The sequence below is a fragment of the Ictalurus punctatus genome, chromosome 21 (assembly GCF_001660625.3).
Source record: "Ictalurus punctatus breed USDA103 chromosome 21, Coco_2.0, whole genome shotgun sequence".
Taxonomy (NCBI): Eukaryota; Metazoa; Chordata; class Actinopteri; order Siluriformes; family Ictaluridae; genus Ictalurus; species Ictalurus punctatus.
The window spans coordinates 15900123-15920047 of NC_030436.2; the positions used below are offsets into that span (position 1 = coordinate 15900123).

Below are 19925 nucleotides of genomic sequence, written 5' to 3' on the forward strand. Positions count from 1 at the left end.
TATTTTGGTTGAAAATAGCGGAAACACCGCGTCACGGACACGGCGCATGCGCACTGCGCGCTTGTAAACTACGCATGCGCACTGCGCGCTTTAAATGAGGTCTGCGAGCGCGTAACCGTCCCAGTCCGTCTGCAGCATTGAGGTGAGCTCTTTATTATATGTTCCGATATGAAATTCGTCTTGAGTATGGTTGGGTGTGATTATTGAAATTGTGTACTGGTTATGCAGCCGTTCAAGCAGTGTGTAGTTTATGATGGTTTAAAGCGTGTCAGATTGAGGAATACCGTTTTGGAGGAACACGTTGTTTAAAGGCTGGAGCTGTTCGCCACGTGGCGCTTACTGCCTTGTTTGGTGTGTTAATGTAAAGGATTATTTGTGTAGAAAAGTCGTGTTTATCCGAATTACAAAGTTACTTTAGCATCAAAAAAATATTCTAAATACTAAGCAGGTTTTCCCCTTATTTCTAATTTACATTAATGTAGTTTGAAATAGAACTGAGCCAAATGAGAAATTACATCAAGGGCTTGCATAAATAGCATTAAGATTAGGAAACTGAAGTACTATTATTGATCTTTTTATTTTAGGCACCAATGTGTCTTGCTGGCTTCACGTGAAGGATAATGCAGGCCAAGAGCCTCACTTCCGGCTCTTGGTCACGTGGTTATTACCAGCGTAGGAGGTGGGACTCGCGCCCTTTTTCTGCAGAAGACCTGAGCCCCATTCACTCCAATGGAAAATTGTAGGTTTTTCACTAAAATGTAGTGTTTTTTTTGTTTTTTGTTTTTTTTTAAGTCCTTTAAATTGAGCTTGTGGTTACTTTTGTTTTAAGTAAAATAACCTGTGTTTCAGGTATGATCAGCCAACAGCAGAAAGGTGAATTAGATGACATGAAGCTGCACATCCACTTGTGTACATGAAGTGTAATCCTTTCTTACATTAAGTGAGTGAGGCCTGCACCATCATGGTATTTTGGAACATCATGGTGAGATTCCCTGCTGATCTTTGTTTAGATTTTCATCAAACATGGCTCTGATGACTAAACTTTTTTTCCCCAGCAGATCGACTCTGTTGACTTATTTTATTTTAAGCCAAACTGTCTGAGCCATGATCACTGTGTACAAATACAAGTTTAACTGTCCTCTGAGAACATGTCATAACATCCCCCTCCCCCTCTCTAGAACCTGCAGCTCCGCTGACATCTAGATGGTTCCAGGACTTGGTTTTCTTTCTAAGGATGCAAAACTGGTGTGTTTCACTTGTCCATTTCCTTTTTAACTGCTATAATCTTGCAGGGCTGCATTAGATTAATGAATGATGACTAAACTTTTTTCCCCAGCAGATCGACTCTGTTGACTTCTTTAAAAAAAAAAAAAAAGAGAGAGAGAAATTAAGCCAAACTGTCTGAGCCATTATAACTTTGTGTAAAAACAAGTTTAACTAATTTCCAAGAACATGTCCTGAACACTTGTTTTTCTTGTCATTACTTCTAGATCCTGAGGCCCAGTGGGTGGGTGTTCCAACACTTTTTTTGGGTGTCCCCCCCCCCCCCCCCCCAAGGTTGTAAAACTGGTGAGTTTCATGTCTGCAGTTAACAATGTGTGGCTGTCCTATCTACAGTGCTGTGGTAGACTGTAATGGTGTAAAGGATGACTAAGCTTTTTTCCCCAGCAGATCGACACTGTTGACTGATCTATATTTAAGCCAAACTTTCTGATGCACCATTTGGAACATGTACTTTGGACAATAGCTGCATGCAATTTTCTAAAACGTGTTTCATCAAACTTTCAGAGATCATGGCATGAAGCATCTTTGAATGGGCTCAAGGGGAGGTGCCCAAGGTATGTTTCTATGCTCTGTAGCCAGTTTAGTCTTGTGCATGTTTGTGCCTTTGTGATGACCAGTTTTTTCCCCGGCAGATCGACCATGTTGACTGTCTGAGAATTTAAGCCAAAGATTTCTGATGCACTGAATTGAGTATTCTGACTGACAATGTCTAGATTTGAGTTCTAATATGTTCTCTTTGTTTCAGGGCTATCATGGATTGCTATAACATTCAAGCTGAGGTGTTGATTGGTGGTCAAGTTGCAGTCAGATTAATGGGAGGGATAGCAGTGTGACCATTGGTGGATTTAAGGTGGCCACCCTGCTTGACCCCCGGGGGTGTGAAGGTGTTCCAGGAATGTTACACTGCATGTGTGCGCACACACAGGCCTTGTTTTAAAATCCAATTTGCTGGCATGCCATCACCAGTTGGAAACAGTGTAGTTTCCTTATAAACTGCAGCAGTGACCATGCCGTATTCTCATTTTCTCCAAATTGTCTCAATTTTGTCCATTTAAAATCTTCCTCCAGCTGCATATATCTTATGGAGTTTAGCTGTGCCTGGATGAAGATCTAGTCTGGGGAAGGATGGAACATCATTCAAAAATGCAAACACCTGTGGAAGTGATGCTGCCGATGCAGTTTTCAACTGTGGCTACTGTAGCTGTAGGCATGATTGATTAGATCAGGGGTTCCCAGACTTTTCCAGTGCAAGGCCCCCTTCAGTCAAATGTTAATGGCATTAACATTTGACTGAGGCCCTCCTTTTGCAAGATGTCTTTAAAACATTAAAAATACAGATTTTTGGAATATTAATTTAAAAAAGGGGATATAATCATCTCACATCACTTACATTAGGGGTGGTTGTCTTGACTGAGAATTTATCTTTCACACCAAATTGGTGAGGACCCCTGGTTTGAAAACCACTGGATTAGATTCAGTAGCCTGGTGATATCCAGTCAAGTTAGGGGTTTTCATTTTTGTATATATCCATGCCCATATATTGACTTTATATGATGAGTACATTTATGATGGGTGTATATCTTAAATTGCTGGATGTAGACTGTAATAGAGCCTTTTGAATTCTCTTGTGTTGAAACTGTGAAATAAACTGATATTCAGGTTGGTATATGACTCAAAGGATCTATGTAATGAACCATTTAGACTCAAGGTACTTGTAAAAAGTCAACTTTTTAAAAAAAATATATTCATCAAAAAATATAACAACCTTATCGTATTGCATTTAAGAGAGATTCAAATGCTATTGCGCCATGCTGATGTACTATAGATTTGCACAGAATAAAGGAAACGTTTCACATTTTGACTCAGCAGCTTCTTTTCTAGATAAAAGCATTTTAGGAGAGCGGTGTACCCGATCTATTGCTCTCCCTATAAACTGTTCCTGGACTGGCTGGGTTGAAGAAAGCTTTGATCATCTGGATTATTGTGCAGGAGGTCTACGTCTTTTCATGACGTAGACGCTCGCTCCAATGATGCTTTCAAGGACTAATCCAAAGACTGTGACCTATACAGGAACTTCATTGCAGTTGTTGGTTAATAGTTGTAGCCCTGTTAAATAATTTGATTATTAGGAAAGGTGTAGACTGAGAAACTGTGAACACTAATAAGGATTTAGGTGTCAGTTTAGTCTGACATGAATGGAGACTGACTATACACCAGTACAAACAGTACAAGTACAGTGTTTGAATAAGGGATGAATTTACCTTCTTTCAGTGAAACAGCTCGTGGTTCTCCTTCCTGAGATTCATCATGGATGAGACACTCATAAAATCTTGCATCAGACTGGTGAACTGAACTGATGTGAAGGGACAGATCACCATCTAGGAAGCCTTCTGCTGACATAAATCTGCCTGGTGATGCTTCCTCAGTAGTCACCGATCTATTTTCCTGAGTACAGCAGAAGTGTTCGTCCAGCTTTCTTCCATTTTATATCTTTAACACCTTGCCGAGTGTCTCCGTAGCAGGGGAGGGTGACATTCTCCCCCTCAAAAGGCTTAACATCTGTTGGAACTGTCAGACAAAAACAAATGTCATGTTCTTTTTAGCTTCACTACTTTGATTTTCAGTAAGAGCTAGACCTGTCCCAGTCAGGCTGGATAGACTTTACTACAGACATATTCAGAGTCACGTTATTTCCATCGTGGTAATAAGACTTACTCATGGTACACTTACCATACACCTGAAGCTTTTCTTCAGTAACTGGATGTCCATCACAGCTGCACCTGTAGGAGCCAACATCGGTGTAGACGACTGAACTGATACTTATGGAGTAATTTCCTCTGCTGGTATCTCCTGATACTTCAAATCTTTTCTGAAAATGCTGTTCAATCCGACATGTCTGGCTGTCACACTTAGCAACGACGTCTTTACTGGGAATGAAGCGGGTCCACAGAACCACTGGTTGGTTTCCAGAGCAGATACATGGGAAGGTCACAGGTTCATTAACTAAGATTTGTCTGATGATAAAACCCTGGCACTGCAGGATTAACAGGTGAACTAATGGATCAGAGAACAAATTAAATTAGACATTTTGAACATTTGACACAATTACATCAGAAGAAAAAATCCTGTCTACAACTGATAGCTGTTTTAATTTACTCTTTCGGAAATAGTTTGGACACAGTATGGGTTTAAAACCGTGACACTTTCCAATCAGAGGGACTCGTGTGCTTAAAACCAACTTGATGGTGTTCTCTCACAACAATGGGCCTACAATAAATAATCACAGGAGATATTTGCATGTGGTAAGGAAGGAGAAACAAACGGTCTTCGGATATGTTTGTTTTTTTACACGTGACATCTCTGCTATGATGGAATGGAAACAAGAACGTTTCTAATTTGGCGCTTCCTCCCTGAAAATCAGCACGTTATACGTATTGCCTCAATTTCCTTTAATCGATCGAGGGTTTCTTTAAAAACCTCAAAAACAACCTCAAATCGTTTAGTTCACAGCAGCATTATTAGTTTGTTGCTGTATGTACACTTCATGTCAAGTGTCACTCCTATTAAACAGAACGATTACAAAACAAGAACAAAACTTACCGATGCAGAATGTAAGTTTCAAAATGTTTTTTAGATATTAATCAACTTTTAAAAATCTTGGACTTATTAATTTAATATACAAGGTTGCTCATTCCCCGACTGACTGAAGTGAAACACTATGAGTCACCGATTTACTGTAAGTTCTGTGGTATCTTAGTTTTAATTATGTTTCAGTTTACAAACTACTAAAAGATGAACAGTTACACCAAGTGACAGTTTCAACGTAGCCTCAAGTTATAACTTAAAACCCACAACTACACCTACTACTGGGGTTCCCAAATGTTTTAGGCAAACAACCCCAATTTTCTGCAACCTTAAGCCTTCACCACCCTCTATTTTTCCAATTCCAGATTTATATTACAGGACTACTGCAATATGTGCACATTTTATTATGTCAGGAACATAAATATGTGTAAGGTAAGTGATTAAAAACCAAAGTAATATATCTGGTGGGAAGTGTTGTGCTGTTATAGGATGGTGAAATACAAAGATGTGCCATATCAGTAAAACCACATGCCTAATATTGTGCTACCACATGCCTAACTGAGAAGAGAAAAGCCTTTATTTGTCACATATATATTACAGCACAGTGAAATTCTGTTTTTTGCATATCCCAGCTTGTTAAGAAGTTGGGGTCAGAGCGTAGGGTCAGTTATGATACAGTACCCTTGGAGCAGAGTGGGTTAAGGGCCTTGCTCAAGGACCCAACATTGGCAGCTTGGTGGTGCTGGGGCTTGAACCCCTGACCTTCTGACCAGAGCCTTAACCGTTGAGCCACCACTGTCCCAGACGCATGGACTTCACAAGGAGGTGTGCTGTGGGATCTGGTGGTAGTAGCAGATCCTTCTGGTCACCTCATTTCAAATGCGTATTAAATGTAGTCACTGACAATTAATGTAATATTGCAAATGAAGACATTTGCAGCAGAAAGAACATACAGCAGTTGAATATTGGAAAAACTTCACTTTGAACTAACACCCATGGCACTGAGAAAGCTGTGAATGAGCATGACTAAGCATATAGGAACATACTTTTAAAACAGTAAGTCTGCGGCTTTTCTCAAATGTAATGGGTATCAAAATGCAACAAACAAACCCCTTATACATAGTTGAAATATTTTTAGAAAAATCCCCCGAACCCCCTATAAATATGCCACAAGAGGTCAACAGGCTCCTGGTTGAGAAACTGATTAAGGAGGCGTTTAATTTGACCGCGTGATTTGGAAGACTCTAATGATTGGTCCAATTGCGTCGCTTTGCTTAATTAAAATTTTTGTCGTTGTTGTTTGTTTTTAATACAGCGCAGCAACAAACCGCCTACATGGCAAAATTACCATAAAGGCTTTCAGTAAACATAAAAATTGAGTTTATAAGGAAAGAGAGAGGGAAATGAAAGAATTGGACAGGGAAAAGCTCCTGCATTAAGGTAAGTGATTAACTCTCATAACTGTTAGCTAAGGCTAATTGATTGGTGCTAATTAGTTAACTAACGGCTGTAATTTGCGAAATATTTACAAAGATTTTAGTACACGACATATGGGAGCTAATTTAGATTTATTTAACTCTAGATATTCTTTCAACACCGCATTAAAACAACTTAAGCAGTAGGCTGTAGAAACTACTGATGTGTCGTTCGCGGATGACTTGGTTCTTTGAGTCGATTCTTTTTAAAGTGAACTTGGAGAGCCGACCTACATATGTGAGCCGTTTTTGTTTGTTTTTAAAGATGGCATTACTCTTGTAGTGTAATTTATGCTTCTGATTGAATGTGTGTATGAGGCAGCATGACATGGAGGAGCGCAGAACTGCAAATTGTTGCAGATATGTTATATGTGGTCAAGTGTATTATTCGGGGAGATAATTTTGCAGAATAAATGGAAATGAATCTTCTAAATGAAGCACAGACACAACGGGGAGAATGATCTTAATGCAAGTATACTTATTGTATTTGGTGTGCATTTCTAATTGAATAATTGTTCTGATTTAGCAATGATCCGTTTGGGAGCCGAAGGAATCGGATCTTATTGAGTTGTTGGGCCAAATGATCTGATTCACTGACAAGAGCCAGAATACCCATCACTAGTTTTGAATTAATGATTTAAGTTATTTTTAATGAATGCATTATTTTGTGTAATCACGTTTTACTGGAAATCAGCTGCTGTGATGGGAACAGGATAAGCCAATTCAGTTAATGCATTTTTCCTGTTTCTGTTTGAAAGCTACTAGCCAGATAGCTGTATTCGCCTGCTTGAGTTTACTGCCAAAGAAAAGTAGATCAAGATTTATAATATAAGGTGTAACTTTATTATTATTATTATTATTATTATTATTATTATTAACATGATAGTTTAATCATTTCCAGTGGAATTACCATAAATCAGTGTCATCACCGCTCCTACTGCAGTCTGACATCCATCTGAACTACAAGAGCGCATCACACTTACCAATTTAACTGGAGACGGTAAAAGAAATGTCCATGTAGTTTACAGTGAAAGACTGTTAAATCGCTAAAGTTAAAACTGTAAATGGAAAAACGGGGGGAAAATGTTTCCAAAACACTAAATAGTAATACAAAACTTTTTTCCTTCTTCATTTTTCACCCAAAATCATAGCTACATAAGCTGCTAATTGTTTTTGGAGCTCAATATACCTTTACTACTGGAAATAAATGTGATGCAAAGAATTTGCTTCATGCAAAAATGGTTGTTTTATTGTAGTTATAAGGAATAAATTTTGTTTTTTTGTTTTTTACCACTACAAACTAATAATGAGAGAACACATTGCCAATTTAAATAGTAGAATTCTCTGTGTGTGTGTGTATATTATATAAATATTATATAAAGTATGTGTGTATATGTATTATTTATGTATATGTATTTATGTATATGTATTTATATATATATATATATATATATATATATATATATATATATATATATATATATATATATATATATATATATAAATTATTAAATTACCCAAATTTTCCCATTTACCCAAATCTTAGCAGAAATGAAGAATAAGTTAATTATACACCTCTATAATTTACGAAACGTCGAAACTACAAAGAACAATTACAGAAAAAAAATTAAAGAAAAATGAAGATTTCCATGAGCTGTAAACCGTAATCTTCAAGATTAAAGCAAAAAAAAAGGCTTGAAATATTTCACTTTGTGTAATGAATCTAGAATATATAAAAGTTCCACTTTTTGAATTAAATTACAGTAAAAAATAACTTTTCCACAATATTCAATTTTTTAAAAGATGTACCTGTACATACAGCATGTATAAATATACATCATGATTATTTACGGTATAACCATATGGCTCAGTTCATAGTGCATGTAAAACTGGCTCTTTCAAAGTCCGAGTTCACATTTCTTTCATGTGAACTGCAAAAATGACTGAAATAAAGCAGGAATATCGGCACACCAGAACAAAGAGAACTAACTACACCATGCTTAGACACCACCATTAGGCACCACTAGGGATGTCACGAGAACTGATACTCTGGTACCAAGTCGGTACCAACATTCTTAAAATGTGACTGAACTTGTTTTTCTGCAGTAGTGTTGGTACCGTTTCTAATGAAAGTACCGGTTTGCAATTCTTCCAAACCTGACCGGGGGGAGCAAATAAGCGCACGTCTTTTAGCCGGTCCACAAATGGTGAAGAACAACAACTACAAACACACGGGAAAAACTACAGAAGTTTAGCTCCACCGTGACTCGTTGAGAGGAAAGGTGGTCTGGAATATAGAAATACTCCGCATTCGAGGCGGATGACAACAAACATATATTTGGCGAAATTTGGCGAAGCACCTGAAACACAGGTTGTATATTATTTGTTTGTTTGTTTGTTTGAGGCAGCTGGCATTGTGGCCGTTAAACCAGCTAACGTTATGCTCCATGTAATGTTTGCGATAGCCAGTTATTTGTTAACGACGCGAACACATTGCAGTGTTATAAACTACCTCCTAATGGGCCTCCATGCATCGCCATTCAGCCCGTGTCTTGTCAGCAAAATGTAGCCTAATGTCACTAACAATTATTCTAGTGTTCATGCTTTTAATAAATCTTTTTGGCCTGCCAGCATATCAGTGAATTTAAACTAATGCTTGCATTCACAGTATAAGGATGTGTGTGTGTGTGTGTGTGTGTGTGTGTGTGTGTGTGTGTGTGTGTGTGTGTGTGTACATGCGTGCACGAGTTTAGGAGTCACTCCACTCATTGTCAGACAGTGTTTGATAACTATAATATCCCTCCCTCTCTTTTTTTTTTTTTTGCCAGTATCAGCCAGAGGAGGATGTCCTCCAGGAGAGTTTTTAATTTCATTTTTATACCACACCATGGTATCGACTTTGGTATCGAGTATCATGTACTTTTGGTGGTGTTGGTACCGACTACTAGATTTTTGGTATTGTGACATCCCTAGACACCACCATGGCATTCCTACAGCTTTGCTGAATTTCTATGTTTTTAAAGATTTCTAATCCCTTAATATCAAATTTTGCTTCCCTTCATAAGAAAAGTTTAAAAAAAAAAAAAAAAAAAACAGTGTGGCAGATCTTTGACTATGAACTAGTCCTGGAATCTCCGTGTTGAAGAAGGCTTTGGGATCATTTGGTTTTCCTCTTGAACAGGAGGCCCTGGATCGGTGGATGCCTTATTCTTAGTTACTTTGAATCTTCTCACACAGTAAATAATCACTCCGAGGATGACCAGTGTTAGTGTTACTGCTAGTATTACTGCTAATGCTGCTTCTGTGTTGCTGTTGCAGGCTGGGGGTGGTTGGTGCTCAGGTCGGCGTTCTAAAGAAGACAACAGAAAATAACTTATTTTTAGATTACTTCAATTGAAATGTCTGTAGGCTGAGAAAATGACTTCCTTTATAATTTATTTACAAACACCTAGACTGTGGAACAGTCTACTTAAACAACTACATGGACAGGGTGCATGATTTCCAAATAAGAATAAAGTTTCTAATAGTTAGATTAAAGGACAAACTTGCCTTCCACCTTTAGTAGAACAGCACGTGGGTCTCCATCACGAGATTCATCGTGAATAAGGCACCGATAAAATTCAGCATCAGACCGGTTAACTGAACTAATGTGGAGTGAGAGGTCGCCATCTTGATAACCTTCTTTTGAGATCGAACATCTGCCTGCTGAGACGTCGCCGGTAGTCACAGAAGTGATTTCCAGCACTGTTTCTTCACCTTTCTTCCACTGTACATTCATGGCATCAACCCGAGTGTCTCCATAGCAGGGGAGGGTGACGTTCTCCCCCTCAAATGTCTTTATGACTGTTGGAACTGACGGACAAAAACAAATGTCATGTTCTTATTAGCTTCACTACTTTTTTTTTTTCCCCCCCAGTAAGAGCTAGACCTGTCCCAGTCAGGCTGGATAGACTTTACTACAGACATGTTCAGTCACATTACTTCCTTCCTGCTGATAAGACTTACTCATGATGCACTTACCATACACCTGAAGCTTTTCTTCAGTAACTGAATGTCCATCACAGCTGCACCTGTAGGAACCGGCATCAGTGTAGACGACTGAACTGATACTTATGGAGTAATTTCCGCTGCTGGTATCTCCTGATACTGCAAACCTTTTCTGAAAATACTGTTCAATCCAACATGTCTGGCTGTCACACTTGGCAATGACAGCACTACTGGGAATGAAGCGGATCCACAGAACCACTGGTTGGTTTCCAGAGCAGATACATGGGAAGGTCACAGGTTCATTAACTAAGATGTATCTGACGGTAAAACCCTGGCACTGCAGGATTAACAGGTGAACTAATGGATCAGAGAACAAATTAAATTAGACATTTTGACCATTAGCTGTTTTAATTTACTCTTTTGGAAATAATTTGGACACCATATGGGTTTAAAACCATGACACTTACCAATCAGAAGGACTCCTGTGCTTAAAACCAACTTCATGGTGTTATCTCAACAATGGGCCTACAATAAATAATCACAGGAGATATTTGCATGTGGTAAGGAAGGAGAAACAAATGGTCTTCAGATATGTTGTTCATATGTGACATCTTGACATCCCCATCTGTCAGGAGGCATTCCCTCTTCTATGATGGACAAATTACGGGATAGCACACTACCAAAAAAACAAACAAACAAAAAAAAAACCCACACACAGGACTTGCCTTTTCTGGGTAAAGAAGTCAGCAGTATGAATTTGACAGGTGTATAAGCTTTCTTTCTCATTGAACAGTATCTGATGTAATATTCTTAGCTATCAGGATGTGCTTCCCCTGCTATTATGGACAAATTTGCTACAGTGGAGGTGGTGCTAAGACAAAGATTAGAGTTCAAACTTGTATGGTATTGTTTTGATTTTTTTTTAATCTTCTATTTCTTTTGACCTTTTTCTCAGAAAAATTGCAGTGAAAGTATAGGCCTACTTGTTGGGCGAGAAAACGATCAATTTTAGTTTTCTGTAAATAGCTGAACAAGTGCAGCTCTTGTGGACAAATGACGCAATTGCAGCTCAAATAAATAAATAAATAAATAAATAAATAAATAAATAAATAGTGGAAGAGAAGTATGTCCCGGTATGGCGACATTTGAGAACGGTCAAATATTTATCCTGGAAAATCAGTTATGTGAGTGAGCACACATTTTCTTCCAGAAGTCCTACAATATTCAAAATGAAAAGTCACAAATATAACATTATTTATAGAAATAACTAGGTATTTTTTTCACCTATAGCGGTGGGAAACGGAGTTCGCCACAACACTGGAAATCGAGTTTCTGAAGTATTGATGAATTTTTCAACACGTGTTCAAATCGGGATTATATTCCACTGTACTGCTCTAGTAAACTCGATATTGATAATCTGATGATAAACATTAATAGCTGGCCGCTAGTCGAACAAATGTGATTTTTCTATGCGGAAGAAAAGAAGTACTTGCCTGTTGCTACTTGCAGTGTTTAGTCTCGTAGTGCGAGTATCAGTGACCCTGCTCCAGATATTAAACACTTTCTGAATCACGAAACAATAACTGGATGCTTCTGGTATCCTTTGTTTTATCCTATTTTCAAATTGTTGCGGGAACTTTTGTGCCACCTGCACTTCCCGGCGACGCTGTCAAACAGAATGCGGTGGTCTTCTTCTTCTTCTTCTTCTTCTTCTTCTTCTTCTTCTTATGGTGCATTAGCGCCACTTACTGGACGAGTGTGGGCAGCAGATTGGCAGGAAAAAATATAATAAATAAAATAAAAACAATAAAAAAAAATAACTATATACTACATATTCATACAAAATTATTAAAGTCTCTCACTTATCCTAGTATTTTTCAGATCATTTTTTAGGTGACGGTGCACTTTTCCAGATGTTTTTGTCAGCAAGTTCTCTAGTGTCATGTTTTGCCGTCTCTTGTGGATTGCAGTGGGTGCAGAGTCCAGTGGGGAAGGTGATCGTCTCTCTCTCTCTCTCTCTCTCTCTCTCTCTCTCTCTCTCTCTCTCTCTCTCTCTCTCTCCTTTCATTATTTACTTGTCCTTTAATTTCAGTGCATTCTTTGCAGTAAAATCTGCTTTCTCATTGCCCTCCACACCAATATGAGCTGGAACCCAACAAAACTTTACATTGATTCCAATTCTCTCTATTCTTAGCATTATCATGGATATTTCTTTCAATAAATCATCTCTTTATTGTTTCACAGAGTCCAAACAAATGATTCTATCCCTTGCAACCCTAAAATTATGGCTACTTCTTCAGCTGTAAATACGGATAATTTTTAATTAATTCTTTTACTCCTACATGATCATTGCTTGAATCTTAGATCCATCAGTGAATATTGGTATATAATGGTAGTAGTTCCGTTTAATATATTCATGAACCAAATATGCAATATTATCAGCATTCTTTTCAGTCCATTCTTTCTTTAAGTCTAAAAGTTTCAGGTCAACATTGGGAGTTGGAAATATCATGGAGGGACATTACCCCATACTACATTTGGACCATACTCAAATCTCTTTAGACCATATTCTTCCGCTACTGAATTAATATTCCACCCGAATCCTGTACATTTTCGTTGTTGCGAATACGTCCAGCAATCACACAAGACCACTGTGGAGGCTTTAATCGTCTTGCGTATAATGGTAGTTCTTCAGTTTCTACAAGTAATGCGTTAGTAAGAGTTGTTTTAATAGCACCAATACTAAGTCTAAGAGCACTGAGCTGTGTTCTGTCTAGTTTTTCCAGGACACTCTTGGCTGCTGCTCCATATACCATACATTCATAGTCAATGCATGATCGTATTACGGCCCAATATATATCCAGTAGTGACTGTTTATCTGCGCCCCAATCGTAACCCAAAACTGATCTCATAAGGTTTAATACTTTATTACATTTAGCTTCAATCTCTTTAACCTGTGTCCTCCATAAGCATTTTTCGTCAAACCATATTCCTAAAAAAAAGTTGGGTGGTCTGCCAAAAGAAACGTAAAGGGAAAAAGCTGGTCTGATATTTGATGCATGTCTGATGCCTTGCATTGATGAACTGCTCGATCGTTTCGGCGCGGTTTGATTTTTTTCAACACTGGACTTAACCAGGGGGTATTGGCAGATTCCCTTGAGTCCATTGGGGGAAAACAGCCTTTTCCATACAATTTTTCACTACACCAATTTGTCACACTTCCTTTTGGGTTATTTGGGGCCCCAGCGATTGCTCACGGTCTCATGGACAGAATCTTCCGCCTGCACTATACGTATGCCACTGCTCATTTAGATAATATAGTTATTTATAGAATTATTGGTATGTACAACATCTGAGGGCTGTCCTGAGATCCTTGAGATGGATGGGACTTGCAGCGAACCCAAAGAAGTGCGTGTTTGGGCAGGTGGAAGTACAGTATCTGGACTTTCACTTGGGCCATGGTCAGGGGTGTCCCCAAATCAATAAGACGGCAGCAATTCAAAGCCTGCCTGAGACCCAAGACCAAAAAGAGGGTGAGGCAGTTCCTGGGGCTGGCTGGCTACTATCAAAGTTTTGACCTCACTAAAAAGGGGTTGCCAGATCCGGTCCAGTGGATGGACCCATATGAGCGGGCTTTCTGCCAGGTAAGTGGTTTTGTGTGGAGGCCTACATTCACCTGACTTTTCTCTCCCTTTTGTTCTGCAGATTGACGTGTCTTACATTGGGCTCAGGACAGCTCCCTGGTATCAGTCGGGCAGTCGGGGTATGTGGTGGCGGGGCGTGGTCGAGTGTCAGCTGTGGACAGGGAGGAGGCGGGATGAACTGGCAGGTAACACGTAATGATTTTCACCTGTGCTGTATTACCACCAGTCTACTTATTTGTGCCTGTTTGTGTGTTCAGTGCCTCCTATACCCATTGTTTATTTTCTGTTTAGTTTTGAAAGTTTGCTGAAAAGCACAGTCTGAATAAACCTGAGCCCAGAGCTCAGTTGAGATTCTATCCGTCTCTTGAATCTTCCTTCTCACCCTCACACATCGGGGTTCTACACCATTTTAGTGATCGTGAGGTCTAACAGAAAAGTGTGTAATTGTGAGACACACATTGAGAGAGGAATGTTACATGGGGACCCATAGTGCCACGAATCTCTTCAGCGTATGCTGTATTTCTATTTGGGACATACAGTACGTGAAGATCAGCTGATTATTAGTATATTTGCAGACTAGCATCCTGTTGCAGTCGTGCTGCAGCTGTACTTTTTAAGATGTAGTTGTATGTGAGGTTGGGGAGAACAGAGAGGCCAGCTTGCACTTCAGGAGAATTAGAAATAGTCAAGGAATTGGGTGAATCCAGCAAAACTGAGTGAAATCGACTTCCAAAGACCAATAAGACAGTTCAAAGTAGTCTAGACAAAAGCCAGATTCAGTGTAGGTAGATTGAGGCATGTTTACCGATTTAATATCTGTACACAATCTTACAATTTAGCAATCAGTAGGGCGCTTAAAACAGTGTTAACATGGAGTACATAGAAACAAAAAGCAACATCCGGTCCCTCCAGGATTTTGCGATCGCAGAAAGTAATGCAAAATCAAGGAATCTCTGAAATATTTGCAGGAGCTAGCAATTTTTCAAAATTACCGCAGATTTTCTGCAGATTTGGGCCATGACGGGTCATGTGATGTCATCACAACGCGCATTCAGCCAAAGCCCACTTCGATTCACGTGCATCGAACATGAGTACAGCTAAACAAACATTTCCGAACAAACATCACTGCGAAAGACCGTTCAAAACAATTTCCTGCAATTGCAATTTTGCCAATTTAAGTGTTTTTCCGCAAAAAAACAAAGTTGCATTGGAAATTCGGAAAAAAGACTGCGACAGAGATCGACAAGCAGTGCAAATTTAATGTCTGTCAATAGGTAGACAATTCAGCTATTAGTGCTGAGCAATGCATTATGGCTCATTATCAGTGTGACAGTGGTATAATAAGAATGATGTGGGGCAAACTATCTCACACACACACACACACACACACACACACACAAAAGCTATGTTCATGATTACATTTTTTTTTAAGTCCATAAAGTTCGCCTGGGTCCATGCCGTGTTTCTTCTGAATACCAAACATGATCAACTGAATAGTTGTTTATTTTTCATTCAAAACAAATTTGTTTTAAAGTTTGCAGCTTTATAAAATACATTTTACATACGGAACTGTAACTTTCTGTACAATTTTCTGAACGGTTACCAGTTGGCATTGGAAGCGAAGGCCTACAGTACTCATTCATTTTCTCCAAACTTCACGTCCCTACTCCTAAATGGTTCTGAATCTGCCATTCGGGTCTGAGAACTGCGATTATCACTGTAGTTGTTCTTTTTTTTTCTTTTCACTTTTTCAAAAAGTGTTTTCTGGTTATCCAGCAAGTTAAATGTATAAAAATGTCATGAATGTGTTTGATATCTTTTCCATCTCAACACGTAGAGCAGAAAATAGACGCTTTTTGTTTTCAGAGGTTATATTATCAACAATGCTATTAGAGCATAAGAGTTTACTTATTTCAATTTGACTTTGTCCCCATTTGAAGTTGTGATGTTCATTGCTGGTTACACAACCCCCAGTTCCAAAAAAGTTGGGACGCTGTGTAAAATGTAAACAAAAACAGAACACAATGATTTGCAAATCTCATAAACCCATATGTTATTCACAGTAGAACATGGAAAACATATCAAATGTTTAACCAGTGGAAATATACCATTTTAAGAAAATTATATGGTTATTTTGAATTTGATGGCTGAAACACGTCTCAAAAAAAGTTGGGACGGGGGCAACAAGAGGCTGAAAAGTAAGTGTTACTAAAAAGAAACAGCTGGAGGTTAATTGGTAACAGGTCAATAAGATGAGTGGGTATAAAAAAGAGTATCTTGGAGAGGCAGAGTCTTTCAGAAGTAAAGAGGTTATGTTATGTAAACTACATGCAGTAATGGAACGCTACAGGACTGTGCTTTTGAGTCAATTTTCCTTTTCAGTTAAACCCTTCATTAGTTGTGTAAGCCTCCAGGTTCAGATTGGAGGAACACTTACTTCCAGGAGCAGGTCCAATAGAGATGACATCAGTACCCATAGGGCAGCCAAATAATTACCAGTGTGAGGATTCATTTCCAAAAGACATCCGTGTTTATAACACAGCTGGAGCCATTGATTTGATGTAACTGCTGCTGTGGTTTTGTGTAATGGTGTCTGCAGGCTAGCTGAATCTATTTAGCAAATATTAATGACTTAACATCCAAAGTATTTCCAGTTCTTACAGTTTGTTCCAGATTAAATTACACTATCTGCAATCTATCGTGCATGTAAAGCAGTTACTGTAAATAAAACCTTTATGCTGTGGGTAAAATGGTATTATGAAATAGATAGGCTGAGTGTGGAATTCTGTGTTAAAGCCCCAAGCCCCAAATGTGTAACTGTGGTACACTTCCTTCCATTGTCCTATCTGTGGAACACCCCCAATCTTTGTCCATTCTTGCTTAGTAACTAGAACAGGGCAATGCCTAAAGATAATTATCATGATATTTCCTTAATAAAATATTGTGAGGATCGACAACTCGGGCAACAGCATGCAGCAGCTTTTATAAAGCACTGCAAGCAGCATTTTTATTCATTATGATTATAGTGGGTGTGTCATGACGTGATGGTTACAGTGTGCTGTGGTGTGAGCTTTTTCCCTTCATATCGATACAGCATGGACTCCATGAAGTGCTTTTCCATGAATGAATGCTACTATCTTAATTAACAACCAAAACTTACTGTTAACAAGTAAAGAATTATGGAATTGTGAATATTAATAATCTTTTTTTTTTTTAAACTACTCCAATTTTATGATGGGGGGGGGTTTGACACTCCTCTAAGAACACCCTTAGCCATGATAAAATCACTGTAACTCACACCCTCTCATGACTTTTTGGTTTAATATATATATGGGGGGGGGAGTCTGAAAGGTTTGTGCTGGACTTGTGTAAGCAAAGTGAACATGATGTCTGTGCAGGCTTTCTTAGTTGCAGGTCATGCTACACCTTTCGTTCTTGCAGTAAATAAAGCAGCTTAAACTCCTACGGGGGGAAAAAAACCAAAAGAGCATGTAAACGCTTCCACAGCAGGCCTTCTGACCTCTGACGCACTTGTTGTACAACTTCTGCTTTTTGGAGCGCCCATCACCACATCCTGTTACTCAATAGGATATTTTTGTGAACATATCTTAATGAATGCCATGTTATTCTAATGACCATTATTCAAGCTAGTCAGCCTTTTGGGTTTCATGAGGTATTACCGTCTGCAATTGGGGAGCAGTTAACTAGGAACGATCTTTGGAATTACCATTAATTGTTTACGCTCTTGATTTTTTTTTCCCCTCAAATTACTTCCATGCCCTTGTAAAAATGTTACGTTTCCTAAATATAAAAACAATGGGTTTGATTTGAGGCCCAGCTATCAACCCTGTTCTAAAGAAATATCTAGAAAGATGTAAGTGGAGCCATCCATCTTTATCTGTGTGAAATTTTAATGAAATCTCACCTGGTTTTAGATCACGTATTATATTTTCAATCTAAACTGAAGTTTTGAATTGAAGTTTCTGTTGGGATTTTCTGAAAGAATGTCACTGGGTGGGGCGGTCGGTGGCCGAGAGAGCGGGCACTGATTGGGGCGGTAGGTGGCCCACAGAGTGAGAGAGCGGGCACTGAGTGGGGCGGTCGGTGGCCCACAGAGTGAGAGAGCGGGCACTGAGTGGGGCGGTAGGTGGCCCACAGAGTGAGAGAGCGGGCACTGAGTGGGGCGGTCGGTGGCCCACAGAGTGAGAGAGCGGGCACTGAGTGGGGCGGTAGGTGGCCCACAGAGTGAGAGAGCGGGCACTGAGTGGGGCGGTAGGTGGCCCACAGAGTGAGAGAGCGGGCACTGAGTGGGGCGGTCGGTGGCCCACAGAGTGAGAGAGCGGGCACTGAGTGGGGCGGTAGGTGGCCCACAGAGTGAGAGAGCGGGCACTGAGTGGGGCGGTAGGTGGCCCACAGAGTGAGAGAGCGGGCACTGAGTGGGGCGGTAGGTGGCCCACAGAATGAGAGAGCGGGTACTGATTGGGGCGGTAGGTGGCCCACAGAGCGAGAGAGCGGGCACTGAGTGGGGCGGTAGGTGGCCCACAGAGCGAGAGAGCGGGCACTGAGTGGGGCGGTCAGTAGGCAGCTCCAGAGGGTGAGTAAGCACTTTGTGGGGGAAGGTATAATAACTTAGTCACTCACAAGACCATAGTCAGAAGATTTATAAAAAAATAAATAAAAAAAACTTGCTTCTCCTTTCACAGTGTCGTTGTATTACTTCCTTTTCCCACTTCTTCCCCTTTCCACCAAACCAACCTTTCTTCTCCTTCCACTTCTGTCTTCCCCATCCAACCTCCTTCACTTTTGCCCTTCATTGCACCACTTTCAGGCCTCCACCACTGACTCACACAGCCAGTGTGAGACTTGAACCGACACCCTCACAGATTCATTTCAGATTCACCCTCACGTAGTTTCAGTATAAATCTACATGATTGCTTCAGGAAAGTCCAAACCTGACTGGCTGTTGGATTTTGACAGTACCGTACAAAAACTAACCAGCTACACTGTTTGGTGCCTTAAATTCTTTTATTTCTCTCCTCTTATCCTTCCATGCTTCTCCAGCCTCTAAGCCAAGCTACTCATTCCACCAAAGCCAGATTCAAACCCACCAGCTCAGACTTGAAACCCAAGTACTTTCCCACAATGCCACAGTGGGCTACTGAAAGTGCTTTTTTTTTATTTTGTTAGGTATCTTGTCTTTTAAAAGCGGCTCCCACCCCAAAAACAACAACAAAAACACAACCTTCAATGCTCAGTAGAAATCTGCATGATTAATTAAGCTAAGTCCAAACCACACTGGCTGTTTGGGTTTTTTTTTTTTTTTTTTGCAATTCAGTAGAAAACACTGACCAGCCAAATGAATCTCTGAAAGGAGAGGATGAAGTTTTACACACACCATGTGAACACACCAACCAACAGGACAACGTTTCCCAAAGGCATCCCAGAACAATGATCACTGGTAGATTTTAGAGTGAGCAACACATCAAACTCCAGGTAAGATCTTAACTTCACAGTGATTCTAGGAACCAGTCAATAGGTTTGTTGATGTTGGTTTGTTGACTTTTTTTTTTTTTTTTTTTTCTTTCTATGTTGTTGCTGAAACATATGAACATTCACATGCAACATCATGTTTGAGAACAACTTAGTTTTCCTGAAGAGCAGTGTAAAGTGGACCTACAATAAAAGTTAGTTTATTTGATTAAATCTCACTAAATAAACAGGCAGGGCCCTGGGTAATTATTAGTGAAGCTGGACTATAAATTTTTTAAAGGACAATGGATTTTATTTATGGTCCAGCAAAATGTTTCAATGATTGGTGGAGCATTGAATCTATAATCTATATGTGAATACCTATTAGAGAAATATAGTGCCTCAATATATCTCTGGCTGAGATACTGAGAAAACAGCGAAAGTAAAAGGATGTAAAAATGTAAGATATTTTATGTGAGAG

General features: G+C 39.4%; 1 protein-coding gene, 2 long non-coding RNA genes and 4 other non-coding genes across 7 annotated transcripts; 6 read left to right on the top strand and 1 right to left on the bottom strand.

Annotated features, from left to right (window-relative positions):
• Positions 1-4: 4 nt before the first annotated feature.
• Positions 5-3145, top strand: LOC108254984 (uncharacterized). The gene is made up of 7 exons (XR_001809999.3): positions 5-142; positions 585-739; positions 850-982; positions 1179-1245; positions 1491-1569; positions 1789-1838; positions 2030-3145. It is a non-coding gene; the product is annotated as an uncharacterized LOC108254984 (long non-coding RNA).
• Positions 1020-1110, top strand: LOC124626143 (small nucleolar SNORD12/SNORD106). Its single transcript, XR_006980793.1, has one exon. It is a non-coding gene; the product is annotated as a small nucleolar SNORD12/SNORD106 (small nucleolar RNA).
• LOC124626145 (small nucleolar SNORD12/SNORD106) lies at positions 1303-1393 on the top strand. The gene has a single exon (XR_006980795.1). It is a non-coding gene; the product is annotated as a small nucleolar SNORD12/SNORD106 (small nucleolar RNA).
• Positions 1634-1723, top strand: LOC124626142 (small nucleolar SNORD12/SNORD106). The gene has a single exon (XR_006980792.1). It is a non-coding gene; the product is annotated as a small nucleolar SNORD12/SNORD106 (small nucleolar RNA).
• LOC124626144 (small nucleolar SNORD12/SNORD106) lies at positions 1879-1970 on the top strand. The gene has a single exon (XR_006980794.1). It is a non-coding gene; the product is annotated as a small nucleolar SNORD12/SNORD106 (small nucleolar RNA).
• Positions 3146-6195: 3050 nt separating the features above from the next.
• Positions 6196-19717, top strand: LOC108254980 (uncharacterized). The gene is made up of 3 exons (XR_006980770.2): positions 6196-6309; positions 14037-14160; positions 19311-19717. It is a non-coding gene; the product is annotated as an uncharacterized LOC108254980 (long non-coding RNA).
• Positions 8044-12247, bottom strand: LOC108254979 (polymeric immunoglobulin receptor). Its single transcript, XM_017450531.3, has 5 exons — positions 11825-12247; positions 10799-10856; positions 10365-10688; positions 9894-10196; positions 8044-9693 (listed from the first exon to the last, which is right to left on the bottom strand). Exons 2-5 carry the CDS (start codon positions 10833-10835, stop codon positions 9464-9466), a joined length of 894 nt encoding a protein of 297 aa, XP_017306020.1. The 5' UTR covers positions 10836-10856; positions 11825-12247; the 3' UTR covers positions 8044-9463.
• Positions 19718-19925: the final 208 nt, after the last annotated feature.

Coding starts and splice junctions, on each gene's coding strand:
- LOC108254979 (XM_017450531.3), bottom strand. CDS start 10,835: ATGAAGTTGGTTTTAAGCACAGGAGTCCTTCTGATTG. Junction 10,689..10,798: donor CACAGGAGTCCTTCTGATTG/GTAAGTGTCATG, acceptor CTGATCCATTAG/TTCACCTGTTAATCCTGCAG. Junction 10,197..10,364: donor AGAAAAGCTTCAGGTGTATG/GTAAGTGCATCA, acceptor TTTGTCCGTCAG/TTCCAACAGTCATAAAGACA.